The following is a 25396-nucleotide window of genomic DNA, read 5'->3' as shown; positions in this document are numbered from 1 at the left end:
GAAATACTGGCTGCTTGTTTTTCTGTGCTCCCATCGCTCCTCAGCACAGCACAACCGCTGTAAGTGGGAGTCCCTGCACCAGCAGAGACCGATGCAAAGGCAAAGCCTGAATGAAGGGCTGGGCTGTGGCCTGTGCAACACGGTGACAGAGCTGTAATACTGACAGGCATCAGTTCAGTTCAGGTTCTGGGGAGAGTGGGAGATGTTTTTTGCAATTTCCTCATGCAGCTCCTGACTTAAAAACTTTTTTTTAACCACTTTTCATCATAAATGGTTACTTATATTGGTGTGAAAGAAAAGGCGCCTTTCACTTTTGGGATGCTTCACATCCTGTTTACCTTTGCTTCTAGTTCAAGAGATGCACAAAATTCAGGGCAGCACAAAGTCAGTCCAATGTATTTCTCAGTCACTGCACTTGGCACAGGCTGGTAGGCAGGGAGGGGTGAGATATGGTGTCTTCTGGATAAAAATTGCTCATTTTAGCCCTAATTAGGGAAAATCTCAATCTAAATACTTCCTCTGTCCTTTTTAAGAAAATTAAAGAGCATAGGGAGAGAAAGAAATCCTTTCATTGTTGTAGTATGTTAACAGCTCTGGCAAGAGCTGCGTAAAAACTCTTTAGCTTTAAAAAAAAAAAAAAAAGCTGGGGTAAAACTAATTATGCATCTCTAAGGCTGCAGGGCTAAAATCGCCTCCTTCTCTTCCTCTTCCCCAGCACACCCCTCAACAAAGCCTGATGTTTCTGGGACATGTAAGCACAGAGCAGTGTTTCTTGCCCAGGGTCAGTAAAGCAGGATGGGAGGACTCCAACCTACTCCTGCTCTGCCCAAGGAACACAAGCAAATGGATTCTTGGCTCCTTTGCCTGCTTTGTGCCCTAAAAGACTGGCATAGCACTGCGCATGAGGAGGCCTTGCTGAGCAGGAGCCTCTAGATGCTACCCTAACATTAATAGTAGTAGCAAACCCGGGTTAACCATTTCCTCCCCTGGAAGATTTGGAGTCCTCTGTGCTCTGTAGGCAGACTGGCAGTGACAGAGGAGGAAGTGTGAGCTGTAGGCTGGTGCCAGATAGGCAGCGGACTCCCTTGTCCTATTCGTGACCCTTTTAATTTATAGATTTTGCTTGTAACCGCCATAGCCATACTTGAAAGTAGCATTTCCTCCCTCAGCACGCTCGCTGTTATTAATAAGTTTGTGGATTCCATGCGTTCCCTAGACATGGAGAATGTTCCCTGGTTTCCAAAGAAGATCTCAGATTTGGATAAGTGTGCAAACCGAGTGCTGATGTATGGGTCTGATTTGGATGCTGACCATCCAGTAAGTATCTTCCTCCCCCTGTGCCCAATCCTTAGTGGAAAGTACCTTGTCGAACTTGCTTCTAAAAAATGCAGCTTTTCCTCCTCCCTTTCCTTCCCCTCAATGGTGCCTCTGTGGGTCTGAACACCTTCTCGCGGGGGGTTTGCTTCTTTTCCTAGTACAGGCAAGGCTGTCACTGGTTTAGCTCCCATGCCTTTCTGCGAGGCTTACTCATGTGAGGACTTTGGGTTTGGGCCCTGAGTGGTTGCATAAAAATACTACAAAAAAAAAAAAAAAAAGCTGTTGCTAGACAGGCTTGGTTCCTCCTCTTTCTTTCTTCCTTACTAGAAGTGGAGCAAACAAATTAGTACTTGCACTGTACAAATGGCCAATTTGTTCTGTAATTTGGAATAATCAAGCAAGTAATCAATTTTGTGTAAATAGTGATAGGACTAAAAGGAATATTTGTCTATTGAATATATATTGTGCGTGCATAAAACCTCTAATCTTTGCTTTGAATTGGTGTATTCGCTTATTTTACAGTAAAAAAAAAAGTTTCACACGACAGTTCCTGTCCTGTCCCCTCATTCTTACACAGCATACTTTTATATTTCCCATTGAAGAAGTGTCAAATGTCTTGTTTTAAATGTATTTATTTAGTACAGCTTGAAAGCTCATTTAACTTTTCTTTTTCTTCCCTCCTCACCTTCCCTCAGGGTTTCAAAGACAATGTCTATCGCAAGAGACGAAAGTATTTTGCAGACCTTGCTATGAACTACAAACAGTAAGCTCAACTTATTCCAGAATAAGCTTCCCGAATATTTTGAAATAATAGCAGAGTGGACTAGCAGGAGCTCACCTCCCTGGGCTCTAATATCACTGAGACAGACTTGGCTCAGGAATCAGGGCTGGAGGGTTGAAATGAAGGCAGATTAAAAGGTGGATCTAGGCCATTTTACAGCTTCCTGGGTCTCTGATCAGTCTGAGAATCAGCTCACGGCTGCGCAGCCATTGTGGCATCTGTGGCAGTGCTGATCCTTGGACCGGCAGCAGCGGCAGCGTGGGCTTCCTGCACTGTGGTTCATTTAAGCCCTAGGTTTGCTCCCTGCTTCTCTGGAAGTGGGTGTAGCAAGAAAAGGGGGTGGGCAACACGTTGCACAGCTGCCTGTGCCAGCACATACATACTACACCAGGGCAGATGGGTCTCCTTTGTGATGAAGAGGGAGGGGAGGCAAAAGTCAGTATAGAGCCCGTTGACCACTAAGTGTAAACTCTCTAGGCAAATGTTAATACTTGAGTTTTATTTCCTGGTTTAAAATAGTGCATGTGATGCACAGATAAGAAGTCTTCTGCGAAATGAAATTCAGAGAGCTTCTTTCTTTAGAGATGCTGCCTGGGGGAGGGAGCTCTTAAAGCTGCAAGAGTTTCGTAGCCCAGTGCTATAATTTTTTTCTGAACATGATTTTCTTGTTGCTGTTGCACGTGTGAATTTAGATGTCAAGTTCCTCAACTGGGAATGACCTAGAAACACGGGGTGTCTAGAGCTCTGCTGCACTATGCGTTAATGCAGCTGGCCACCAGCACACAAGCAGTTACTGTTGTATTGTCAAGTTTCCCTTCGAAAGCACCTGCCATGCTGGTTACCTAGGTGGCAGCAGAAGCAATGTATTGACACTCAAGTTGCTTTCAGCAGGCTTTAGATCACAGCTTTGACATAATCTACTTTAATCAAGATCCTAAGGGCTAATTAGGAGAGATGGACTACAATTACTGTGTTCAGACAGACAGTTGTCTCCTCTGCATAGAAACATGATTTTTACCTAACATATATTTAGCTGCTTCCACTCATTGTGTTGCGTGTTTAGGGAATTATCTTTTCCTAAAACAAATAAAGATAATGGAAAGGAATTGTATACAGGTAGGGGAAATACTACAGGGAAAAGGATGCATTCTCAGCTCCTGAAACTAAAGGTTTTACTGTTATTTTAAATGTTATCCCTGGTGTTAAAACACCTAAGAAACTGTTTACAAGACTAAAGCTTTCAGACCCAGTGAGGTCAATGTAAAGAATCCTATTGGTTGATTTAGGTGGAAGAAAGAGCAAGCCTCTTAGCCTAAAAGCTCTTCAGGGTGTAGACCAGATATCACTGTGTATTTTGCAGCGTAGTGAAGTCTTAAACCTGACCAAGTGTCACAGCCATATGAATGTTAAATAATAATAGTAAGGAAATGAATCATCCATATAAGCCTTTTATCAAGGCATGTCCTTTTGTCCTCTTCTCCTTTTAGTGGTGACCCAATTCCCAAGATTGAATTCACAGAGGAGGAGATCAAGACCTGGGGGACTGTATACCGAGAGCTTAACAAGCTTTACCCAACTCATGCCTGCAGAGAGTACCTTAAAAACTTGCCCTTGCTCACCAAATACTGTGGGTACAGGGAGGACAATATTCCCCAGCTGGAAGATGTGTCCTGCTTCCTGAAAGGTAATGTATTGATTTTCTTAAACAAAAAAGGAATTAAAGTCCATTGCAAATCACACTGCTATTACATGGGCACCAAAAATGATCCTTGGTGTCCTGGTTTTGGCTGGGAAACCCAAAAGTGAAACATTTGCTTGATTTAATTATGGTCTTTCTACCAACTGGATTTTAATGCATTGTGTCCTGGATATACAAAAACAGTGATGTCTGGGGCAAATGCTAACTATAAAGAAACTCAGGATTGGTTAAAGCAACACATAATTGTATTGTGTTTGCTGTAGACATAAAATCTTAGTAAATCCTATACAGGGATAGGGGCATTTTTATTACACGTTGGCCATTCTTGAGTTTAGGTCTAATTTTCTAGTCAGGCCTAATTTTCCCACATGCTCTTGAGCCAAAGTAGCACTGTGGCATTTACCCCAGTTACATCAGGGTTGAGAATATTATGAAGTTCTACATTAAACTAACATACAATTTCTCTGTTCCTTTTTAGAGCGCACAGGTTTCACCATCCGTCCTGTTGCTGGGTATCTGTCACCCAGGGACTTCTTGGCAGGATTAGCATTCAGAGTTTTTCACTGCACTCAGTATGTCAGACACAGCTCGGACCCTCTCTACACACCAGAGCCGTGAGTCATTTAATCTCGGGGTACAATGAGATGTGCATTTTTGAATCTTGCTGCATGAAGCCGAGCTACTGAAAAGCTGTTCAAGAATGCCAGCAAGAAAACTTATTTTTAAAGCTGCCAAAGACTCGGTCTTCATGCTGAATGTAATGATGTTTTGGCATGCTCAAGTGCCACCTTCAGAAGTACGGGATTTTCAAAAGTACAGCACGTTATTGGAGAACTCCTAGTGGTGTCATCGTGGGAAAAGTTAGTTTAACATTCAATTGCCTTATAAATGTGCAGCTTGGATCGTAATTTTAGACATCTTCATTTGAAAATCTGAGTTTATGTACTTTTGTAGCGCTGGTATGACCTGCTTAGTTGCTTTCAGCTGAACTCGATTTGATACTTCTCTGTCTTTTGATTCGATACTTCTCTGTCTTTTGGTTATTAAAGTTTCACATGAGACGTTGTATCTGTTTAGTGGTGTTGCTTTTTCACTCTACAACAAAGGAAGATGATGAGGTTTCTTGTTTTTTCTCTTTTCCAGTGATACCTGCCATGAGCTCCTAGGCCACGTCCCTCTTTTGGCTGAACCCAGTTTTGCTCAGTTCTCCCAGGAAATTGGTCTTGCATCACTTGGGGCATCAGATGAGGCTGTCCAAAAACTGGCAACAGTGAGTGTTTCAGTGCCCAGTGATCCTCTTTAAAGCTTAGTGCTTTACTCAGCTGATTCCACTCTATCTAATTAATTTGGAGAGTCATGTCAATATTAGCCATGCCAGCTGCTAGACCTGTTTCACAGGTTCTCAGTTTTTAGAGCATATAGCAAGTTTCCATGCTAGGAAAAAAAAATAAATTCAGGAAGATGTGAGTGGTATTTTTCTTCACTTGGCTATCAGATAAGGATGCCACTTCTGGGGGTAGCTCAGTTCTTCCAGCTTGAAATTCAATAGTCTGATTCATCTGATAAATATCTTTTTTACTTCCAGGAACATGGTTCAATGATTTTAAATGTAATCTGTTTCTTTACTGTGTCAAATGAATTGAAATAATATGATCTTTTCATTAACTGTGTTGAGCACTAGCATTAGTTTTTTTAGCCAATAAATTCAAATAATGTAAATTAATCTTACTTTCAGATAACAGTTTCTAGATGCTTTGGCCAAAATATTATGAAATGAAAATTTTACATGAAAAATAATCGATGCAACTTTTGAAAGCCCTCCCTCCTCCCCTCTCTCCCTTCCCCCCCCCCTCCCCAATTGTAGCTAGTGGTAAAATTTTTGCTGTCTTCAGTGGGAGCAGAATTAAACCATCTAAGAAAATACCATTCCTTGCCATGTACCTGCAGGAATCATGAAATCCAGCAAACTAAATGTTATTTTTTTAGAACACTAAACAAATGAGGAACAAACTGTAATGGGCTGTTGTTCACCAAGGTCCTCTCTGTCCAGTGGTTCTTTTAAGATGAACCTGTCATGTCATGACAATATTTCTCAAAAAAATATTTAAATTTCTGTGATCCTACTGGGATTAACAACTTCCAGCCTATCTGGGTGAACTATATTATCAGACTTTCTTATTAGAAATGTGCAGTCCTGTGGTTCTTCACCCTTCCATTCAGGTTCCTTTCCCTTTCTATATCTGAGAGTGATAACTAAATGATGACTGTATGCCATTTGAAACTGTTCGACACCACCTGCAAATAGAAATGCCCCCATCTAGCTCACCACAGCATCTTTGCAGAAGGCTGAATTATTTCACTCCCTTCTCTGTTTCAGTGCTACTTCTTCACTGTAGAGTTTGGCTTGTGCAAGCAAGAGGGACAGCTAAGGGTTTATGGGGCTGGTTTGCTCTCTTCAATTAGTGAGCTCCAGGTAAGAATATCCACTGCTTATTTCCCTCTTTTCTTTGCTCGTACCTGATTATTATTGTCACTGTTCTGCCATTTTATATGAGGTATGATTATTATTGTCACTGTTCTGCCATTTTTTATGAGGTGTAATTCTAAAAATACTTTTAAAAAACAAAACAAATCACAACCAGCTCCTCAGTACCTACTGCAGGGATGAATTTTAGGTGAATTCAGTGTGGCATTAATTACAGGGCAATGTCCTTTTGGGTGCATGCTGAGCAGCTCACATGTTGTTTTCAGAAAGCATCTTATGACGGGTATTTCTTAACCTTAGGTTCCAGGTAACCTGTTCTGAGAATAAGACTGCTGGTTTAACCAGATTCTGAAAATATTGCTCTTGTTTGCAAAGCAGTCTTGTGTTTGAAGAACCCCATTTTTGATCCTTATTGGTGGAATATGACCCTTCAGAGTTATTCAGTTTGTTAAGCTTAAAACACTGTTCAGCTGCAGACATGTTTTAAGAAGCAACTCACTAAATATGGTCTCACGTCATCTTTTTTCTTTTTTATTCGCTTTTTGCTTCTTGTCTTCTTCCTTACGGATTCTTTTGGTGATGATGTTCCTCTGACATGATAACGCATTACGTTACCCAGCACTCGCTCTCTGGCAGTGCCAAAGTCAAGCCTTTTGATCCAAAGGTCACCTGCAAGCAAGAATGTCTCATTACAACTTTCCAGGAGGTTTACTTTGTTTCTGAAAGTTTTGAAGAAGCAAAAGAAAAGATGAGGTACAGTTTTTCTTCACTGTTTTGTAGAAGCAGGTTTGACTTCATGCATCTCTCGGCAGCAGCATCAAATCTTTTCATTCTTAGCACAGTTTTATACTTACCTTTCCTGGGGCTGGAAAGCCGAATTTAATATTTGTTTGGTCTTTCATGTACTGGATGGAAGAGATGATGAACTATGTAGTAATTATAATTACCACAAAAGTGGTTTAGAAAAGTGGTTATTGATACTGATTGCACACAGAGGATGCATTTGTCTTTTGTTTAAACTCCCTCTCTTTTTTTACTTGAATAGAGAGTTTGCAAAAACCATCAAGCGCCCATTTGGCGTGAAGTACAATCCATATACTCAAAGTGTGCAGATCCTGAAAGACACCAAGAGCATTGCCAGCGTGGTGAATGAGCTACGTCATGAGCTAGACATTGTCAGCGATGCCCTCAGCAAGATGGGCAAACAACTGGAAGTTTAACATTCCCATCATCAGTGTGGTGTGCTCAGCAACTCTTTTCTTTTCCCCACTGCTTTCTTTCTAGGCATGTAACGTGCTGTATGCAGAACTTTCCTTTACAAATGGAAGAATGAATGGCCCATAAGGATAATCACTTTATTTGTTTCTCTGTTTAAAGTCGTTTACAGAATGTATTTCCTCCACCTCTATCCTCCCTGGATAAAAAAGTCCTAGTGTTCCTTCTCAGAAGCTGGCAGAGGACTAGAGAAATCACCAGACTTGACCACAGCTGTGGTCTGTGGGTCAGGGCTAGGAGCAGATGCTTCAGAGGGTGGCTTATGAGGCAATCATAGAATAATTTGGTACAGGGAAATGTCTGTCTGACTCTAGTAGTCTATGCTGCTAATTTTACAGTAGTGTAGACTTTATAGCGTAGAAGTTATAGTAATCAGTGCTTCTATGCCTGTGCTATTTAAGTTTAAAACTTGACTGATTACGATCCAAGCATCAGGACACAAATAGCTGGAAGCTCATCATGATAAAATGGAGGGGTCAAATCTCCTTTTCAAAGAGATCATTTGTTCCCCTGAAGAATTGCAACTGTACTGATTAGCATCTTTCTAGTAGAAGGCAGAGATACAGAGCTATTGCATGAAATCTTAATTCTGCTTATTTCAAGAGATTTGCTGTCAGCTCAGAGTCAGGATTTTTGTTTCTGTCCCTGGTATTGCACCTGAGGGAAGACATCATTTGCCTTTTTCATCACTGAATAAATGTAGCCAAGATTATAGCAAGCCATCAGGTAGTAACTTATCGCAATGCCTAAAACCATTTCCAAATTACAATTCAATATTCAAAATGGCTTCACAGGACTAAGTGAAGCCCACTTCTAAAATGGCTCTCATTTTAAACTCTGGTGTTTAAGTTCTTAGTTATGGCCAAAGTTCATGGCTTTTTTATAGGAATAAACATCCCATTGACAGCTCAGTTACGTCATTGACATTGCAAGCTGCGCAAAGATGGATTTAGTTTCTTCTTTGCTAGGCCTGAACACCTGTATTCACCATCAAGCAAATGATAACTGAAAGATCCAAACATTTGATAGGAAGCAGTGTCCCACAGTAGTTTCAAGCATCCTGTGTAGCTGTACAGAGCTGCACTGCCTGCTGTTTCTGCCACCCCATCTATGAAATGAATTTATCTGTACGGGGAATGATACATTTGAATGGAAGATCTGTGATGTGGAGGGTGTATTTGATATCGTGCTAGGCACTGATTCTTCATATGTAGCTCTACAGAAAAGCCACAGTTTGCAACTGTGGATGTCACTGGGAAAATCGACTGAAATTGTAAATGCACTGGAGATGTTGATCCAAGTCCTTTGGGAATTGGAAAGGACTTCCGAGAACCTCTCTGCTTGATAATGACTTTGTTTCGTATGTCTTCTGGTAGGCTGCATCTGCTTCATAAGCAATCACCGGCCCTATCTTCCCAAACACACTCACTGTTTATCTAGACTTAATTTTCCTGTGACTTTATTAATCCACTATTATTTTTTAAAGAATATTTTGGACATATAGAATTGTGGTCTACAACATTTACAGTTTATGTCACACTTTCAAATAGATTTTAGACGCTTCCTCTTCCTGGAGAAGAACCAGTCTTTGATAAGTGAGAGGGATGTACTGTCTGCTTCTGTGATAACAGTTAATACTCAGCTGCATTTTAAGAAATGATTGGATTATTATGTTGTTGAAATATAGATCTGTGTTACTACAAGACTTTGCCTGAATTATGTATTCATTGAGTAGGAAACCTTACATGTCCTAAATTAGCACCTAATTTCAAATACTTCGGGGGGGGGGGGGGGGGAATACAGCAACTGTGTCTTTATTTGCACCCGTGTAACAAAAAGTGTAAGTACTGCTAAAAGTAATAGAAAGAGGATGTGTTTTCACAGTGTTTACACATATGTTTGGCTTCACACACCCAACCTTTCTGCCTATGTGTAGAGCAGTGACAATTTAAGTGTTTTTAACTACTGTGGAGGCTTTAACTGTCAATGAAATAAATAGCGACGCCCTGTTGGTGATTAGTAGGAGCAAATAAACCTTTGCTTTAGCACTGTAGCACTCCCTTCTGACTGAAGTTTTATGTGTTTATGCTCTGATTCGGCTTTTCTGCCCCCGCGCGTTCATTCCGTGGGGAATGTTATATATTTTTGTGAGAGGTGACTGGGGCGGGGGGGGGCGAGCGGGTCCCCCCCTGAGGCGCGACCGTTACCCAACGGCCGCCCGCGGGGGGAAACGGTCCGGGGCGGCTCGGGCTGAGGCGGGCTCGGGCTGAGGCGGGGCCGCGCCGGAGCCCGTCCCCGCTCCGCCTCTTTCTCCCCGGCGGTTGTTGGACGGGGCGGGACGGGACGGGACGGGACGGATGTATGGCTGCTGGCCCTACGGCCGCGGTGCTGTTCGCCTGGGTAGGTGGGTGCCGAGGGCGATGCGGCCGGGGGGAGCCAGGCCCTGGCCCGCCGCGAGATGGTGGCGCGGGGCCGGGGTCGTGAGGTGGCGGTGGTGGCCCCGTCACCCGGCCCCGGGGGGGGGCGGGTCCCGCATGCTTCGTATTTTGTTCCGCCGCTGTGGGAAGGGTAAAGGTGGGTAGCTTCGTCCCCACGGCCGCCGTGTGTGGCTCCGGGCTGCCCAGGCACCTGCCTCCTTGCCGCTCCTGACGGCGTGCGGGTTCCTCGCAAATTGGGAACTGAAACCAGAGCTTGCGAGCAGCCTTCTGAGAAGGACGGTGGGTCTGTCGTGTGGTAACGCTCCAAAACTGACTGCCAGACAGCGACTCGATCAGCCTCTCGAGCTCAGATCCCGAAATCTCACCCACCTGTTAACCGCCCAGCCTGATGCTTTTGCCTCAAGTGCCTAACGCTTCTGTAGGCACCAGATATTTAGTGCGGAAGGTGCCCTTTTGAGGTACACCAGGTGCTGCGTGGGGGGGAGCAGCGAGCAGGGGAGTGCAGGCCAGGTGGGTTAACCCCCGCTGGGCCGGAGGTTACTGACAGTCCGCCCTTGTGAACAGAGGTTGGAATTGGACTCTGGTCATCGAATAGAGCTAGAAGTGGCTAAGGCATCCCCCGACGTGTTACCACATGGTCAGCAGTGGCTTTGTGGGATTGGTTTAGCTGCTTTTGTTTTGTTTTTATAAACACGTGGTCTATTTCCGTTTTGCCCGCTTTAACTTAAAAGAGTTTGTTCTGCTTTCCTCACTTAGGTTCCAGAATAAGGTAGCATGTCTTTCTCATCTTATTTTGGGGGTGTACTGCTGGAAAGCATTGGCATGAATAACATCTTGGTGATGAGTGGGAACCATTTGAATTAAAATTAAACAGGTGGGGATCATTTTTGATAATGAGGCTTTCTGCCTCAGTAACTATTAGCCTACAGTTAGTGTTATCGTGATATATTCCAGCGTGTAACAGTGGGGTTATAGTGGCAACCTGAGTAGCAGCAGATCTAGGACAGTCATTGTTGGTAATTCTGGGGGTCTTATGAGACAGCTGCAGGATTGAAGATCCCCTTTTGGGGGATTTTCAGGAGCAAATACTGGCAGGTTAACCTGTGACATGTTCCTGATGAGGTTGTTGGCTCATAGGAGCAGGGCTGAGTGTATCTCTTTTTGTTAACTTTTTTTTTTTAACTTGTCTTTTTATTTATTTATTTGTGTGTATGTGTATTTGAAGGGTGCAAAGAGCTGTGGGCAACTTGGTCTTGGTCATAAAGAGGATGTGCTGGTACCTCAGTCAATGAAAGATGTTTCCTGCAAATGTTGAGACATTAAGAGCATTACTGAAGGAGGGGGACATTCTGCAGTTATCACTGGTAAAAACATTGCACTTGCAAGGAATGTATGACAGAGCGTGGAAAAAAAAAAAAAGTGTTTCCCTGTTGATTTGGTGCTGCCACCTATCTTTTGCTTTTGTTTCTGAGCTTAGTTGCAAATTCTTAGTTGCAAAGCGGTTTCATCCAGTGCTTGTTAATATTTTGGGGAATTTCCTCTGTTTTGTTTATCTGTGGTTATTTAATGGATTTGTGAGGACAATTTTTTTTTTACCTGTTTCATATAACAGCTTTTCATACAAAACTGTCAATTTTCCTGTATTGAGGATGAGGGGGGAAGGAGTTAAGTAGGAAGTTATTCAGTCTTGAGAAGTTGTAGTGTAAGGAGTGGAAAATAGCATCTGGTTTTTGAAGGGTTCTGCTGTGGGCTAATTATGGGAAAGAAGGGATACAGAGAGGTGTGAATAGTATGAAACAGTTCTGATAACAGGTTCCTGTTTTACTATATGGATTGTCTCCCTTGACTCTACATAACTGTGCTTATTCAAAGATGCTTCTTATGCATCAGAAATAGTTCTTTCTCTTTTTGTGTGATTGCAGTGCCTAAAATGATACAGTCAGCTGTCCTTGTCTGTCACAGGATCTCATGGCGTATAGACTTCTCTTTTTAGTCTGTCAAGTGGATGTGATTTTATTTTATTTTATTTATTTATTTATATTATTCCAGGTGCTGGGGAGCTCTTTGTGTGTGGCCATAACAAAGAAGGGCAGCTGGGATTGAATCACACAGAGGATGTACTGCGTTTCACTTTGTGCACTGCCCTGTCTGGCTTTCATGTAAAAGAAGTTGCCTGTGGTTGGGATTTTGCAATCATAGTAGGTAAGTCTGCCTCTGTAGGAGCTGGGGAAAAATGGTGATGTGAAGAACATGCGGAAAGTTCCACATTGCTATTGCTTGTGCAGTGCACAGCACTCACTAGTTTTAAGCTACTTGCATTGCAAACTAAGTTAGTCCATGTTTCTTGTATCATCTTGAACTTCAGACCTTTACTGAACATGATATGTAAAACCAGAAGCCTGTGTCCTCAGGGGCTTTGGAAGAGGAGATGCTAGGTCTTTTTTGAGTTGTTTCACTGTGATACTTTTGCCTGTTGGAATGTTACGGTGCTTTGCTTTTGCTCACTAATACACTGATCAGACTCTAACACTTTATTTTGCAGGAATTGGCCTAGTTCTGTCCTGTGGGTCTAATGCTTTTGGACAATTAGAAGTTCCTCAAATTTCAGGTCCATGCTTGACTCCACAAAAGATTGAGGTAAAGATCTAAAAGGAATTGTGCTTTATTGCTCTGAATGTTACAGCAACTTCTTACAGCAACTAAAGGCCTGGTGACCTCAGTGGGCTTTAAGCCAGGCCCTTCAACTGCTTTTGAAGGAGTCTATGTGATGAAATAAATTTACAAAGTAAAGGACCAAAGATGGTAATTGACTCAGAAATGAGAAGCTAAGGTTGCTTTCCTTGTTGTATGAAGCAGTTGCCCACTTGTTATGGAAAGCTGTTTCACTTGTGATTAGAACAATTCATTAATGCATTTGGATGACATCTGCAGAATGAGTCTGATGCTCAGGTGATGTGAAGTGATATTAAAGCTAATGAAACCATCCAACTTTACTTCAGCTGAAGTTTTGCCTCAAGTTTGTAAGAGACTAGATATGTTTTGCTACCTGGAGTTTACTCATACCTTTGCATACCTTGTTCAAGGCTTGTGCTTAACTGTTTGAATGATGCCTTGTAAAACAAAATAGATTAGCAGTAATCCACCCCGGAAAAAATAAACTGTGTGATAGAGTTCAACAAAATTAGTGATGTCAATTCTTCTGATACATTGCTCTTTTGCTTCTTGTGCACTTCTGGTTTTTAAGTATGTGCTATTTTTCAGGTGAGTTTATGACTACAAATTTCTCTCCCACAATGAGGACCATAGTATTATTTCCTGGTCTTAAAAACCTTTAGATAAAAGCAAGCTTGGTCATTCCCAAAATAATATCAGTATGGGAAAGTATGTAGCTGCCATAAAATCAAAGTGAGAGTATATACTTTAGTTATGTACTTTGAGACTAAGATTATTTTTACTTCTGCATGTAAAGGAACTAAAAAGTACATTGACTCACTTCTTGTTTAACCTCCAGTATTTATCAAACAATATCAGCTTCAAAGGAAATAGAGGAGGAAGGGAAACAGCTACCTGCTCAACATCGCAGGCAACCCCCCTCCCTACCGGCCCTGCCTCCCCAGGTGCCCATACACAACAAGTTTTAGGCCCTGGAGCTTGAGAGACTGGTGGGTGAGGATGAGGTGAACAGTCTACCCAGGAGGATGCCTAGGGTGAGGAAGTCGACTCCATACCTCAGGACTGCCTCCACTAAGAAAGAAAGAAGGGTGATCGTTGTAGGCAACTCCCTTCTCAGGGGAACAGAGCGCCCTATTTGTTGACCTGACCCTACCCGTAGGGAAGTCTGCTGCCTCCCTGGGGCCAGGGTCAGGGACATTGCCAGAAACCTTCCTAACCTGGTTCGCCCCTCTGACTACTATCCTCTTCTGATAGTTCAGGCTGGCAGAGATGATACTGAAGAGAGAAGCCTGAAGGCTATCAAATGGAACTTTAGGGGACTGGGATGATTAGTAGATGGAGCAGGAGTACAGGTTGTGCTTTCCTCCATCCCTACAGTGGCAGGGAGAGGTACAGGGAGGACTTGGAAAGCCCACCAGATAAACAGGTGGCTCAGAGGCTGGTGTCAACACAGAAATTTTGTTTTTTTTGACCACAGGGCACTTTACTCAGCACCCGGCCCGCTAACTGCAGGTGGGTCCCACCTGTCTCAAAGGGAAAAACAGATGCTAGTGCAGGAGCTGGCAGGGCTCATTGAGAGGGCTTTAAACTAGGTAGGAAGGGGTCGGGGACGGGGAGGGAACAAGGCTCATTAGGGGTGTGCCAGGGAGAACAATGTCAGGGCCTGGGGAGCAGGCAATGGCCCAGCTGAAGTGCATCTACACTAATGCATGCAGCATGGGCAACAAACAGGAGAAGCTGGAAGCCATTGTGCAGCAGGCTAGCTATGACTTGGTTGCCATCACTGAAATGTGGTGGGACCACTCCCATGACTGGAGTGCTGCAATGACTGGCTATAGGCTCTTCAGAAGGGACAGGCGGCACAGAAGGGGTGGTGGTGTGGCTCTCCATATTAGAGAGTGTTTTGATGTTTTGGAACTCGAGACTGAGTCTGGGAATGATAAGGATGAGTCCCTCTGGGTTAGGATCAGCAGGAAGGCCAATAAGGCAAACTCCCAGTCCCCCGTGGCAGCATTTCATTGTTTGATTGGCAGCACTGGGGCCTCGTTCATCTTTCTTGAGTAATTCCACGGTTTAGTTCTGTGAGGTGCCATTTGTGGTTGTCAGCGTGTTTGGGGCTGGAACGCTGTTTTCTCCCTCTCTGAACAGCTCTTTTGGGGGAAAGAGGGCTGCGGGGAAACTGGGAGCGCTCTGCATGCTGGGGAGCCCTTTCTCCCCATGCTGAGGTTGACACAAAAGTTCCCAATGTCCTCAGCCTTTCCCTTTTGGCCTTCTGAGAGGCCCCTGACTCGAGTGCCTGCAGCCGCGGGTTCCCTCCCAGCGCAGGGCTGTGTTTCAGTGCATGGGGCATTTCTGGATGCGCCTCCTACAAGAGTCGGGAGCGTGAGTGTGCAAAAGTAGCGCCGTTCCCTGGGCTTTTGTTTTAAACCTGTCCCAGATTGTTCCTGGCAGTCAGGTGTGTAAGCAGGAAGTAGCCAAGCTGACTAGGAAGAAGTTGGCCTAAAGTGATCTGTGATGGCCAGCCGTGGCAAGGCTGGTGCGTGCGAGAAATGTGCATCAAAGCTACGAGAGGCGCTTAATTTCCCAGGTCGAAAGCATGGTTCTCTTTGATTTCCAGCAGCGGGGCAGCCCCCCCAGCGGCGGCACGTTGGGTGCAGAGCGCATGTCAGGAAGGGGAGTTTCCTCAAGCAGTTCCATCAGAGCAGATGAGGTTGTGTGTTAAATGTTGTTCCTTCCTTGTACACATGCGGTCCCTTGGTGAAAGAGGGAGCACACTGGTTTCCAGACCCACGCCTGCAGGTTCTGGTCTTACATTAGGACACTTAATCTGCTTTGAAATTCTCTTGATGCCAGCATCTGAAGAAGCGGAGGCTGGTGCACTCGCTCCTTGTGCAAAAGGCAGAGCCCCCCGAGGTTTCCCCAAGAAGGGCAGGAGAAAGCAGCCGATGAGGTTGTGAATCAGAACCTTTATTTGAGCGAGGTTTGAGAGAGACGTGGGGTGGGGTGGGGTGGGGTGGCGCGGGGGCGTGCCGAGCTCTCTTTGTCCATAGCCGCGGTCCCCGCTGGTGTGCTTGTAGGACCATGGCCGGGTAGGGACGGGGTCCTTGTGTGCTTCCTGCTCCTCCGGTGGCTGTGGTTGTAGAAAGCTGCACCAGCCTTCAGGTCAGTGGCCGCGGAGGGAGAGGGCAGAGGAGGGAAAGGCCAGTGGCAGACGTTGGTGTGCTCGGGGCTCTGTGATGGGGTGAGAAAGGAAAATGACCCAAAAGAGCAGCCCCAGCCCGTTGCCAGGGTCAGCGCCTGCATCCCTGAGTGAGGCTCTCCCAGCCTCACTCCAAGGCCGTCCGTGTCACGTCTCCCTGACGGCCAGGAGATGCCCCTCATAGCCCAAGCATGTCATCTTGTGGCATGCTGTGAGTGGGGTGTGGGTTGGGGATGGCTTATCTGTCCTTTAGAGCATTGGCAGCTCTTCCTTCCAGCTGAGTTCTCAAGGGCGGAGCGGCCAGGAGCGTGCCATGGTCTGGTCCCATCGCTGTGTGTGTCTGGCTTGAATAAGAGAAGGAACAAACGGAGCAGCATCCCCCTGTGACCATGGGCAGCCCCAGGGTATCTGCCCGAGGGTCTCAAGCATCTCACCACGTCCGTTCGTGTTCCCGTCGTCCTGATGGAGCAGTCACTTCTGTCCTGGCCCGATCGTGTCACCTGGCTGCTTGCTGTGGACCGTGGTGGGTGTGGGTTGGGGCGATCTTACCTGTCCTGGAGAGCGTTGGCAGCTCTTCCTTCCAGCTGAGCGGTCGAGGGCAGTGAGGCCGGGAGTGTGCCGTGGTGTGGTCCCATCGCTGTGTGATTGTGGCTGAAAGAGAAGAAGCACCAAACGGAGCAGCATCCCCCTGTGACCACGGGCAGCCCCTGCCTCTGTGCGCGAGGGTCTCGAGCGTCTCACCGAGGCTGTCCGTGTCCCCTCGTCCTGATGGAGCTGTCGGCTGTCCGTGTCCCGTCGTCCTGATGGAGCGGTCACTGCCGTCGTGGCGCGAGCGTGTCACCTGGCTGCTTGCTGTGGACTGTGGTGGGTGTGGGTTGGGGCGATCTTACCTGTCCTGTAGAGTGTTGACAGCTTTTCCAGCTGAGTTCTGAAGGGGAGAGAGGCCAGGAGTGTGCCGTGGTGTGGTCCCATCGTTGTGTGATTGTGGCTGAAAGAGAAGAAGCACCAAACGGAGCAGCATCCCCCTGTGACAAGAGGCAGCCCCTGCCTCTGTGCCCAAGAGTCTCTAGCATCTCACCAAGGCTGTCCGTGTCCCGTCGTCCTGATGGAGAGGTCCCTCCTGTCCTGGCCCGAGCGTGTCACTGTCCTGCTTGCTGTTAGACTGCGGTGGGGTGTGGGTTGGTACTATCTTACCTGTCATGGAGAGCATGGACAGTTGTCTGGCCCAGTGCCGGAAAGGAGCAGCCAGGAGTGTGCGGTGGTTTAGTTCGGTCAGTGTCCTGTAGGGCGCTGAGAGGCGTTTGAGGTGAGGGCCTGAGGAGAGAGGAGAGAGGAGCTGAATTCCTCTGGTTGAGTTTGTGTCCAGAGCGGAGGCTGGAGCAGCAGGAGCAGGCAGCCGAGCAGCCTCCCCGTCAGCACGGGCAGCCATGGCAGGGCTGCGTGGCCGTTGGGGCCAGCGTTCCGGGGCAAGGCCGTCCCCGCCCCTTTGTGGCACGGGGCACCCGCTGCCTGCTGTGACATGGGCAGTGCATCACTGGGTGGCGGCAGCAGGTGATGCGGCGCCCAGGCCCGGGCCGGGCGGTGGAAAAGGTGCCCAGGTGTGTGCGCAGGGCTGCGGGGCCGTGCCAGGCAGCTGTGGGAGCGTGCTGGGGTCCGGCTGGGGCTGTGCTGCCTGCCCTGCAGAGCTCTGAGAGCTGCCTGCTGAGGGGGCCAGGAGCGTGCCCCAGTTTGGTCCCATCGCTGCCTGTGCGTGCGGCTGGAAGAGGAGAAGCAAGCAGAGAGGAGCCCCCCAGCTGTCCCCTGTTGCCGCGCAGGGGGACACGTCTGTTCCTGCCCACCATGGAAGCACGAAGGAAGAACTGAATGAATAATAAACATTGAAAAGCCCAAAGCCACGGGTTGTGATTCTGGGGAGGGGAATCAAGTAGTTGTAGCAGCAATTGCAAGAGCAGCTGCTCAGCAAAGGTGAAATGAGTTCATTGAAATGAACTTTATTTCAGCTCTGAAGAGTAAAGTTGAGGAAAAGCTAAGAAATCCCAAAACTCTACTAAAAATGAAAGCAGCTGAAGTGGTGTCAATTTTATACGTCACTTGCAGGGACACTTCCCTTAACAGAAAGGATACTCCTAAAGGAAACTGTGAAGGACATTGTGAAGATCAGTCTGACCTTTAGTCTCGGTGTCACCGAAATCAGTCCAATTTTGGGTCAGAATTCTGGGTGACGTCATGCAGGGGGGCTCTGCTGAAGCCAGCGGAGTTCCCCACGCAGTGGTTCCCCAGCCCCAGCGGCAGACGTCGGTGACCTTTGTTGGTCGCTTACAAGGACAAAGTGGCATTTGGCTTCGTTTGACCATAAGTAAATGCACGGAGCTTGCAGAGCAGCTTCCATGTTGCTGCATGAGCTCATCAGGCCGCTGGGAACTTCAGGCCGTGTTCTTGCAGAGAGCCAGGTTAGAATAAAGCAGGCAGTTGTACTGGGGATGATGGAGCACTGCCTGGATGGCCTGCTGCCTCCCCATAAGGAAGAGAAGGCATTTGTACACAGAGTGCCGTGTGTTTTCTCCTCCTTTCCCTACCCACAAATAGGAAACGTGTAAGAGGAAGTGAGACGTTTCTTCCCCAAGAAAAAGAGGGGGAAAGCGTGCTGAAGGGCACGGCACGTTGCAGAGAACAGTGACCGAAGCGGAGGCGAGAGAGGCTGCAGCGCGCAGTGGGAGGCACACCCGAGGCTGTCCCACCTGGCCTCAGGTGCCCCTGACCAAAACTGCTGTCAGGGACGTCGCAGCTCTGTGCGGGAATGGTCCCGGCTGTGCCAGCCCAGGGTTTGCTCTGCCCTTGCCCCTCAGGGTGCAGCAGGCTGCGGTTTGCCACGTTCTTTGGCTTTCTCTCTGCAAAAAGGCACGTGTGGCTAGAAGCACGCCTGCTGTTGCAATCCAGTTAAATTTAACTGGAGTTAAATCCCGCTGGAGGCCGGTCACTAGGGGAGTCCCCCAGGGCCCAGTACTAGGGCCAGTTCTCTTTAATGTCTTTATCAATGATCTGGATGAGGGGATCGAGTGCACCCTCAGTAAGTTTGCAGACGACACCAAGTTAGGTGCGTGTGTCGATCTGCTCAAGAAGGCTCTGCAGGAGGATCTGGATAGGCTGGAGTGATGGGCTGAGGCCAACCGTACGAAGTTCAAGAAGGCCAAGTGCCGGGTCCTGCACCTGGGGCACAACAACCCCAAGCAGCGTTACGGGCTGGGAGATGAGTGGTTAGAAAGCTGCCTGGCAGAGAAGGACCTGGGAGTATTGGTTGATAGTCGGCTGAATATGAGCCAGCAGTGTGCTCAGGTGGCCAAGAAGGCCAACAGCATCCTGGCTTGCATAGGAAAGAGTGTGGCCAGCAGGGCTAGGGGAGTGATTGTCCCCCTGTACTCGGCTCAGGTGAGGCCGCACCTGGAGTAGTGTGTTCAGTTTTGGGCCCCTCGCTACAAGAAGGACGTGGAGGTGCTCGAGCGAGTCCAGAGAGGGGCAACGAAGCTGGTGAGGGGTCTGGAGAACAAGTCTTACGAGGAGCGGCTGAGGGAGCTGGGATTGTTCAGCCTGGAGAAGAGGAGGCTCAGGGGCGATCTTACCGCTCTCTACAGGTACCTTAAAGGAGGCTGTAGCGAGGTGGGGGTTGGTCTGTTCTCCCACGTGCCTGGTGACAGGACGAGGGGGAATGGGCTAAAGTTGCGCCAGGGGAGGTTTAGGTTGGATATTAGGCAAAACCTCTTTACTGGAAGGGTTGTTAGGCATTGGAAGGGGCTGCCCAGGGAAGTGGTTGAGTCGCCATCCCTGGAGGTCTTTAAAAGGCGTTTAGATGTAGAGGTTAGTGATATGGTTTAGTGGAGGACTTGTTCGTGTTAGGCCCGAGGTTGGACTAGGTGATCGTGGAGGTGTCTTCCAACGTGGATGATTCTGTGATTTTTATTTTATTACCTGTGAGGGGAAAAAAAAATCCTTAGCTATAATGTTCTGAAAATGCTGTCTCCTATGATTTGCCACTTCAGCTCCAATTTTTCCCATCTGCCCTCCTCTTCCCAAGTGTATAGCTAATATAAACCATCCCCTTCTTGGTAACAAGTGTTTAGGGAGCCAGTAAGGAGCTCTTACAATGTGTTTGTTTTTCCAGAATATTGTTGCATTAACTAGCTAGCTTTTCTGCTCCTAATTGCCTCAGTGGAAATGCCTTCCCTCCATTTTTATTTTTTTTTTTAAGTTGCGAAGGTTTACCTGCAGCTTCCACTGTCAGCTCATTTCACACTTTGGAAGTGTGAAGCCACACAAAGCGGAGACCTGGGTTTATTTCTGCTGGGGCAGGGGGAGCCAGGCTCTGCTGGACCTTCCAAGGGATGGAGGGGAAGGAAGGAAGGAAAGCTATCTAACAATCTTCATCTAACAGATTTCAGTCATGTTAAGCCAGAGATATTTAATGGAATGCTATGGTAGACACATTGCAAGTGTATGTAACTATGCAATTCCCTTATTGCATTTGTGTACACCAAGATGTAGTATTTTGTATTTATAAATTTTGTCCTCTCTACAGATAAAAAATATAGGATATAGTTTTAATTCTCAAATCTTATCCCCTTCATATCTTCTCTGTTCACTCACTACCCTATTTTGATTTCTTGTAGTGTTTTTTTTCCTCCCTCTAGGTCAAGGAAAACCTTTTTTCTTTGGTAGTTTCAGGAAAAGGCTTTATGACTTAAACACACAAAAGCAAATTCCAGAAATAGCAAACGGTGAATTGATCTTTATTTTCTTTATTTTTATTTTTTTACCTTTTTGATCTGCTACTGTCCACTTTTTAGGATTTAACCACTACAAAGAAAAGGTGAAGACACCTTGATTTTCCTAAGGATGCATTGATCACTGTGGTAATGGAGTTGAAATGGAAAAATGGAGCACCCACTCTTAGAGTAAATATCTGTGTATTTATGGAAGTTTAGACAGTAATTGGCTTACTATTATAAAAAAAAAAAAGGAACAACAAACACACACACAAAAAAACCCACTCACAAATTAAATCCTAACCCTCCATGACTTCTGGGAACAGTTACAATAACTTTTCAGCATTTTCAGAGCAAATAAGGACAGGAAGTGAAATAGAACGCATTAAAAGGGTTTTAATTATTATGGATGTTTCAGTTCTTGCTTCAGATACATTTCTTGCCATGAAAACCATGTAGGTAGGTGACTCTTCATCCGGTACATGTCACTGCAGTGTCTTTCCATTTGGCTCAGTGGATTGGGTCATTGAGGCTGATGGATGCCATGGGAGCAGAAGTTCCTCACGTGGCTGCAATGCAAGTGTGCTGAGCTCAGATAATGTTTGTGGCACTATGTGCGGATATCACCGGAGGAGGAGGTGGCCCATGCTGAAGAAGCCCCACGGTACAACAAGCTACCAGAAAATGAGAAGAAATATGCCCTGTTCACTGATGGGTCCTGTCGTATTGTGGGAAAGCATCGGAGATGGAAGGCTGCTGTGTGGAGTCCTACACGATGAGTTGCAGAAGCTGCTGAGGGAGAAGGTGAATCGAGTCAGTTTGCGGAAGTGAAAGCCATTCAGCTGGCTTTAGATATTGCTGAACGAGAAAAGTGGCCAGTTCTCCATCTCTATACTGATTCATGGATGGTAGCAAATGCCCTGTGGGGGTGGTTACAGCAATGGAAGCAGAACTACTGGCAGTGCAGGGGCAAGCCCATCTGGGCTGCTGCATTGTGGCAAGATACTGCTGCCCGGGTTGAGAACCTGTTTGTAAAGGTATGCCATGTAGATGCTCATGCGCCCAAGAATTGGGCTACTGAAGAACATCAGAACAACCAGCAGGTGGATCAGATCAAACTGCTAAGATTGAAGTGGCTCAGGTGGACCTGGACTGGCAACATAAGGGTGAATTATTTATAGCTCAATGGGCCCTTGACACCTCAGGCCATCAAGGTATGAATGAAACATACAGATGGGCTTGTGATCGAGGGGTGGACCTGACCATGGACACTATAGCACAGGTTATTCATGATTGTGAAACGTGCTGCAATCAAGCAAGCCAAACGGTCAAAGCCTCTTTGCTATGGAGGACGATGGCTGAAATATAAATATGGAGAGTCCTGGTAGATTGATTACATCACACTCCCTCAAACCCACAACAGCAAGCGCCATGTCCTTACAATGGTGGAAGCAACCACCAGATGGCTGGAAACATATCCTGTGCCCCATGCCACTGCCCGGAACACTATCCTGGGCCTTGAAAAGCAAGTCCTATGGTGACATGGCACCCCAGAAAGAATTGAGTCAGACAATGGGACTCATTTCCGAAACAACCTTATAGACACTTGGGCCAAAGAACATGGTATTGAGTGGGTATATCACCTCCCCTGTCATGCACCAGCCTCCGGGAAAGTTGAGCAATACAATGGACTGTTAAAGACTACACTGAAAGCAATGGGTGCTGGGACCTTCAAAAATTGGGATACACATTTGGCAAAGGCCACCTGGTTAGTCAATACTAGGGGATCTGCCAACCAAGCTGGACCTGCTCAATCAAACCTGTTACGTACTGTAGAAGGGGATAAAGTTCCTGTAGTGCACGTAAGAAACGTGCTGGGTAAGACAGTCTGGGCTACTCCTGCCTCAGGAAAAGGCAAACCCATTCGTGGGATTGCTTTTGCTCAGGGACCTGGATGCACTTGGTGGGTAATGCAGAAGAATGGGGAGGTCCGGTGTGTACCTCAAGGGGATTTAACGCTGGGTGAGAATAGCCCATGGGTATGTTAATTATATATATATATATAATATATATATATATAATTATTGTAGTGTGTTAATTATTATATAATACTGTATGTCATCACTACCATGATTGCTATATGTCAATGTCCTATTAATGGTATCACAGTAACAGCTATGCAGATAATAATGAATGAATTCTGATAGAGTTGGACAAGCACAGAGATGTGATGGAATGAGAACGGGCTACAACGTGTGACGATCCAACATCACACACCACCTCTTCTGCCCTGAAAGACTGCTGTGACAGATGGAGCCCGAAGTCAGTCATGGACTATGTAAACTCCGTGGATATTCTTTATACCATAGATGAAAACGGTGATTAATTGGAATGTATTGGAAAGGGTGTAACCTGAGCATGACATAAATGGTATGGAATAAGGGGTGGATATATGTCCTGGCTTCAGCTAAGATAGAGTTAATTTTAACTCATTATTATGAATCTTTTTCATCCAAATAGCTCAGTCATCCAAAGTCACCTGCTACAACTCACCCTGCTCATTTTGCTGTGGCCTCCACAAGAAATTCCTAGCTGAGGATGCACACTTGAAAGTTACAGTTTTACATCATATTTTATGATGAAACAGTCATTTTCTCAAAACAAAACAAAATCTCATCTATTTGGAGAATACAGATGTGCACCAGTTAGCTGGATTTGAGCTATCTCAGGCTTGGCAGTTCCTGACAGTAGAAATGAGAAGTCATGACCACATCTCTGAATTCAGTGAGATGGCACAGGGGCAACTGTTTGGATGGAGAGAGGCTTTGTTGCCCACCTTTTGTGTCATGGCAGGACCGTCCCTAAAATAAGTCAAAATCAAATCACTTTGTCTAACTGTGGGATTAATAAGATTTGTCAGGTCTCCAGCTAGTAATGCTTACAGTGACCCAAGACTGATGACAGACTCAGCTGCTGCCTTTAACTGTGAAGATGAAAATGGTCTTTTTTCTCTACTGGCCATTCATGTTTCTGATAGAGGGAAAAGGTCCTTGGAGGGAATCCTCCTATCTTCACGCTTGACAAGGGAATAATCCCACACTGCAATTCACATTGCAGACGTGCAATGGCACACTCTGACAATGTTGTCTCTTCTAAAATTAAATTCAGAATTTGGGAGTCTCTTCAAGACATTGACTCATATTTGCCAGGATCTGGGAAGAACGAGCCCCCCCAGAAAAGGTCTGCAGAACAGGAGTCCTAGGCAGCTGGAGAGGACAGTGACAGCTCTGAATTGGCCTCATCTTCCTCAAGAACTGTTTCTGAGTTTAGAAAAGTTGAGAAGTATTGAAAACAGCCCGGTCCAAGCAGTTTTAAAGCCAGCCCCTAACAGGGGCATGCAGCTAGCTCTGCTTGACCTGTAATCTTTCAATTCAATGGGTTAGGCAAGAATCCCGTCCCTTGTCTTGGGATGCAACCAAAGCACTGTAGAAATCCTTCTAGTTTTCACAGGACATTTTTCCTTTGAGACAGTCTCTCACTTTCCCCTAGATTAGAGCCATTATCAAACCTGGCTGTATGCTCAGAGAGCTGCTAATTTCCAGGAGAGAAAGCTTGAGAGTCTAACGATGCGCAGTGGAGCCAATTTAAACACACTTAAACTCTCTTGCCAAATTACGTCATTGCAGCTTGTCAGGCACCAACTTTTTAAACTGCATCTACTGAGACTTTATTAGAATCATCCCAAGTCATTTCCCGCAGAGACGAACAAATTATACTAAATAGTTTGCCTTGAGTATTGAGACACGGGCTCCCAAAAACTGGATGGTATTTGCATTTGACTTCCTTGTCAAAAAATCTGAGTGATTGCTTCAGATATGTGTAGTAATTTGTACTGTGTTTCCTCATAGAATAGCAAAGGACATAGCAGAAAAGGACATAAAGCAAGACCCAAGTATCATTTCTCCAGGGATTAATTCAGCCTTGCATGTGCTGGACTCTCAGAAGACTACAAAAGGTTGATGGGACTGGAACTACTACGCGGTTTCCGACCAGTTTAGAAAAAGAGATTTCTTCCCTCCTGAACAGAAACACGCATTTCCTCATTTACAGTGGTTCCCTCCCCGGTGCAGAAAATTAGTTTTTTTGGTCCATGATAACAGAGTAACGGAAGTCCAAGTAACAGAACAACAACTCAAACAAACAAACACACACATACAAAGGATCACTTGGGAAAAAAAAAAATAAAAAAAGTTCTTTTCAACTCTGAGAGGAATAAAGTCCATTTGTCTAAATGCAGGAGAAGAGAGGACAGGCTACATCTGTAGGAAATGAAAGTAAATTCTAATGGCCCTTCTCTGCCTTGTCTCAGGTTCAGAGACTGTGACCGACCTGGAATCCTACCCCCAAACAGAGCACAAGTATGTGAATGTGCACGTTAACTGCTAAAAAATACCTCCTTTCTGATAAGGAGTACGAGAGCTCCCTCTTCTGCAAGTAAGCTCTCTCTGGCTCTTCCCTTCAGGTTTTAGAGATGAGAAATTTCTCATTTGGAGCCAATAGAGACTGCACACCTTGCAGTCAAATCTGCATTAAGAGTTGCTGTCCATCTGTCATACAATCTCTCCTCCCCAGTCTTTCTCATTTCTTTTACAGGACGGTCTACTGATAAGAGCAGAAACAGCAATGCAAACAACACTAAAATGTGTCTGGTAAGGTCGCAGGGTTGCAAGCAGAAGTTCTGTGGTAAGCATGAATACAGAAGACTGATTTTT

The 25396-nt window shown here is 45.9% G+C and overlaps 3 protein-coding genes across 12 annotated transcripts in view; 2 read left to right on the top strand and 1 right to left on the bottom strand.

Annotated features, from left to right (window-relative positions):
• Positions 1–9636, top strand: part of LOC310900693 (tryptophan 5-hydroxylase 1) — a 28173-nt gene extending 18537 nt beyond the window's left edge. For all 5 annotated transcript variants that reach the window (XM_083839049.1, XM_083839047.1, XM_083839048.1 and 2 more), the window contains exons 4-11: positions 1217–1317; positions 2013–2080; positions 3586–3782; positions 4276–4411; positions 4941–5067; positions 6175–6270; positions 6902–7035; positions 7328–9636. In XM_083839049.1, the coding sequence (XP_083695175.1) occupies positions 1217–1317; positions 2013–2080; positions 3586–3782; positions 4276–4411; positions 4941–5067; positions 6175–6270; positions 6902–7035; positions 7328–7502 (1034 nt within the window). In that variant the 3' untranslated portion in view covers positions 7503–9636. The remainder of the gene's footprint in view (positions 1–1216; positions 1318–2012; positions 2081–3585; positions 3783–4275; positions 4412–4940; positions 5068–6174; positions 6271–6901; positions 7036–7327) is intronic.
• A 125-nt stretch (positions 9637–9761) lies between these two features.
• On the top strand, positions 9762–25337 carry LOC310900710 (secretion-regulating guanine nucleotide exchange factor-like; the record flags this gene model as incomplete). Of its 6 annotated transcripts, XR_014585340.1 has the most annotated exons (5): positions 9765–9957; positions 12045–12197; positions 12538–12632; positions 22832–23002; positions 24533–25267. XR_014585340.1 is itself a non-coding variant. In XM_083839083.1 (4 exons), the coding sequence occupies exons 1-4, from the start codon at positions 9915–9917 to the stop codon at positions 25335–25337; spliced, it is 351 nt and encodes a 116-aa protein (XP_083695209.1). In that variant the 5' UTR covers positions 9762–9914. The 6 variants fall into 6 exon arrangements, 4 of the variants coding, with proteins under 4 accessions (XP_083695209.1, XP_083695208.1, XP_083695211.1 ...); XM_083839083.1 differs by lacking the exons at positions 22832–23002; positions 24533–25267 and adding an exon at positions 25278–25337 and having other exon boundaries at positions 9762–9957; XM_083839082.1 differs by lacking the exon at positions 22832–23002 and having other exon boundaries at positions 9762–9957.
• LOC310900700 (olfactory receptor 5V1-like) overlaps positions 21081–25396 on the bottom strand; it is a 19885-nt gene continuing 15569 nt past the window's right edge. Inside the window, exon 3 of the transcript XR_014585338.1 lies at positions 21081–21193. The gene's annotated coding sequence lies outside the window, so the exon portion shown is untranslated. The remainder of the gene's footprint in view (positions 21194–25396) is intronic.

This window comes from Anser anser, assembly GCF_964211835.1.
Source record: "Anser anser genome assembly, chromosome: 5".
Classification (NCBI taxonomy): Eukaryota; Metazoa; Chordata; class Aves; order Anseriformes; family Anatidae; genus Anser; species Anser anser.
The sequence above is the reverse complement of the archived record's forward strand: the minus strand, read 5'-3'. Positions and strand labels throughout refer to the sequence as shown.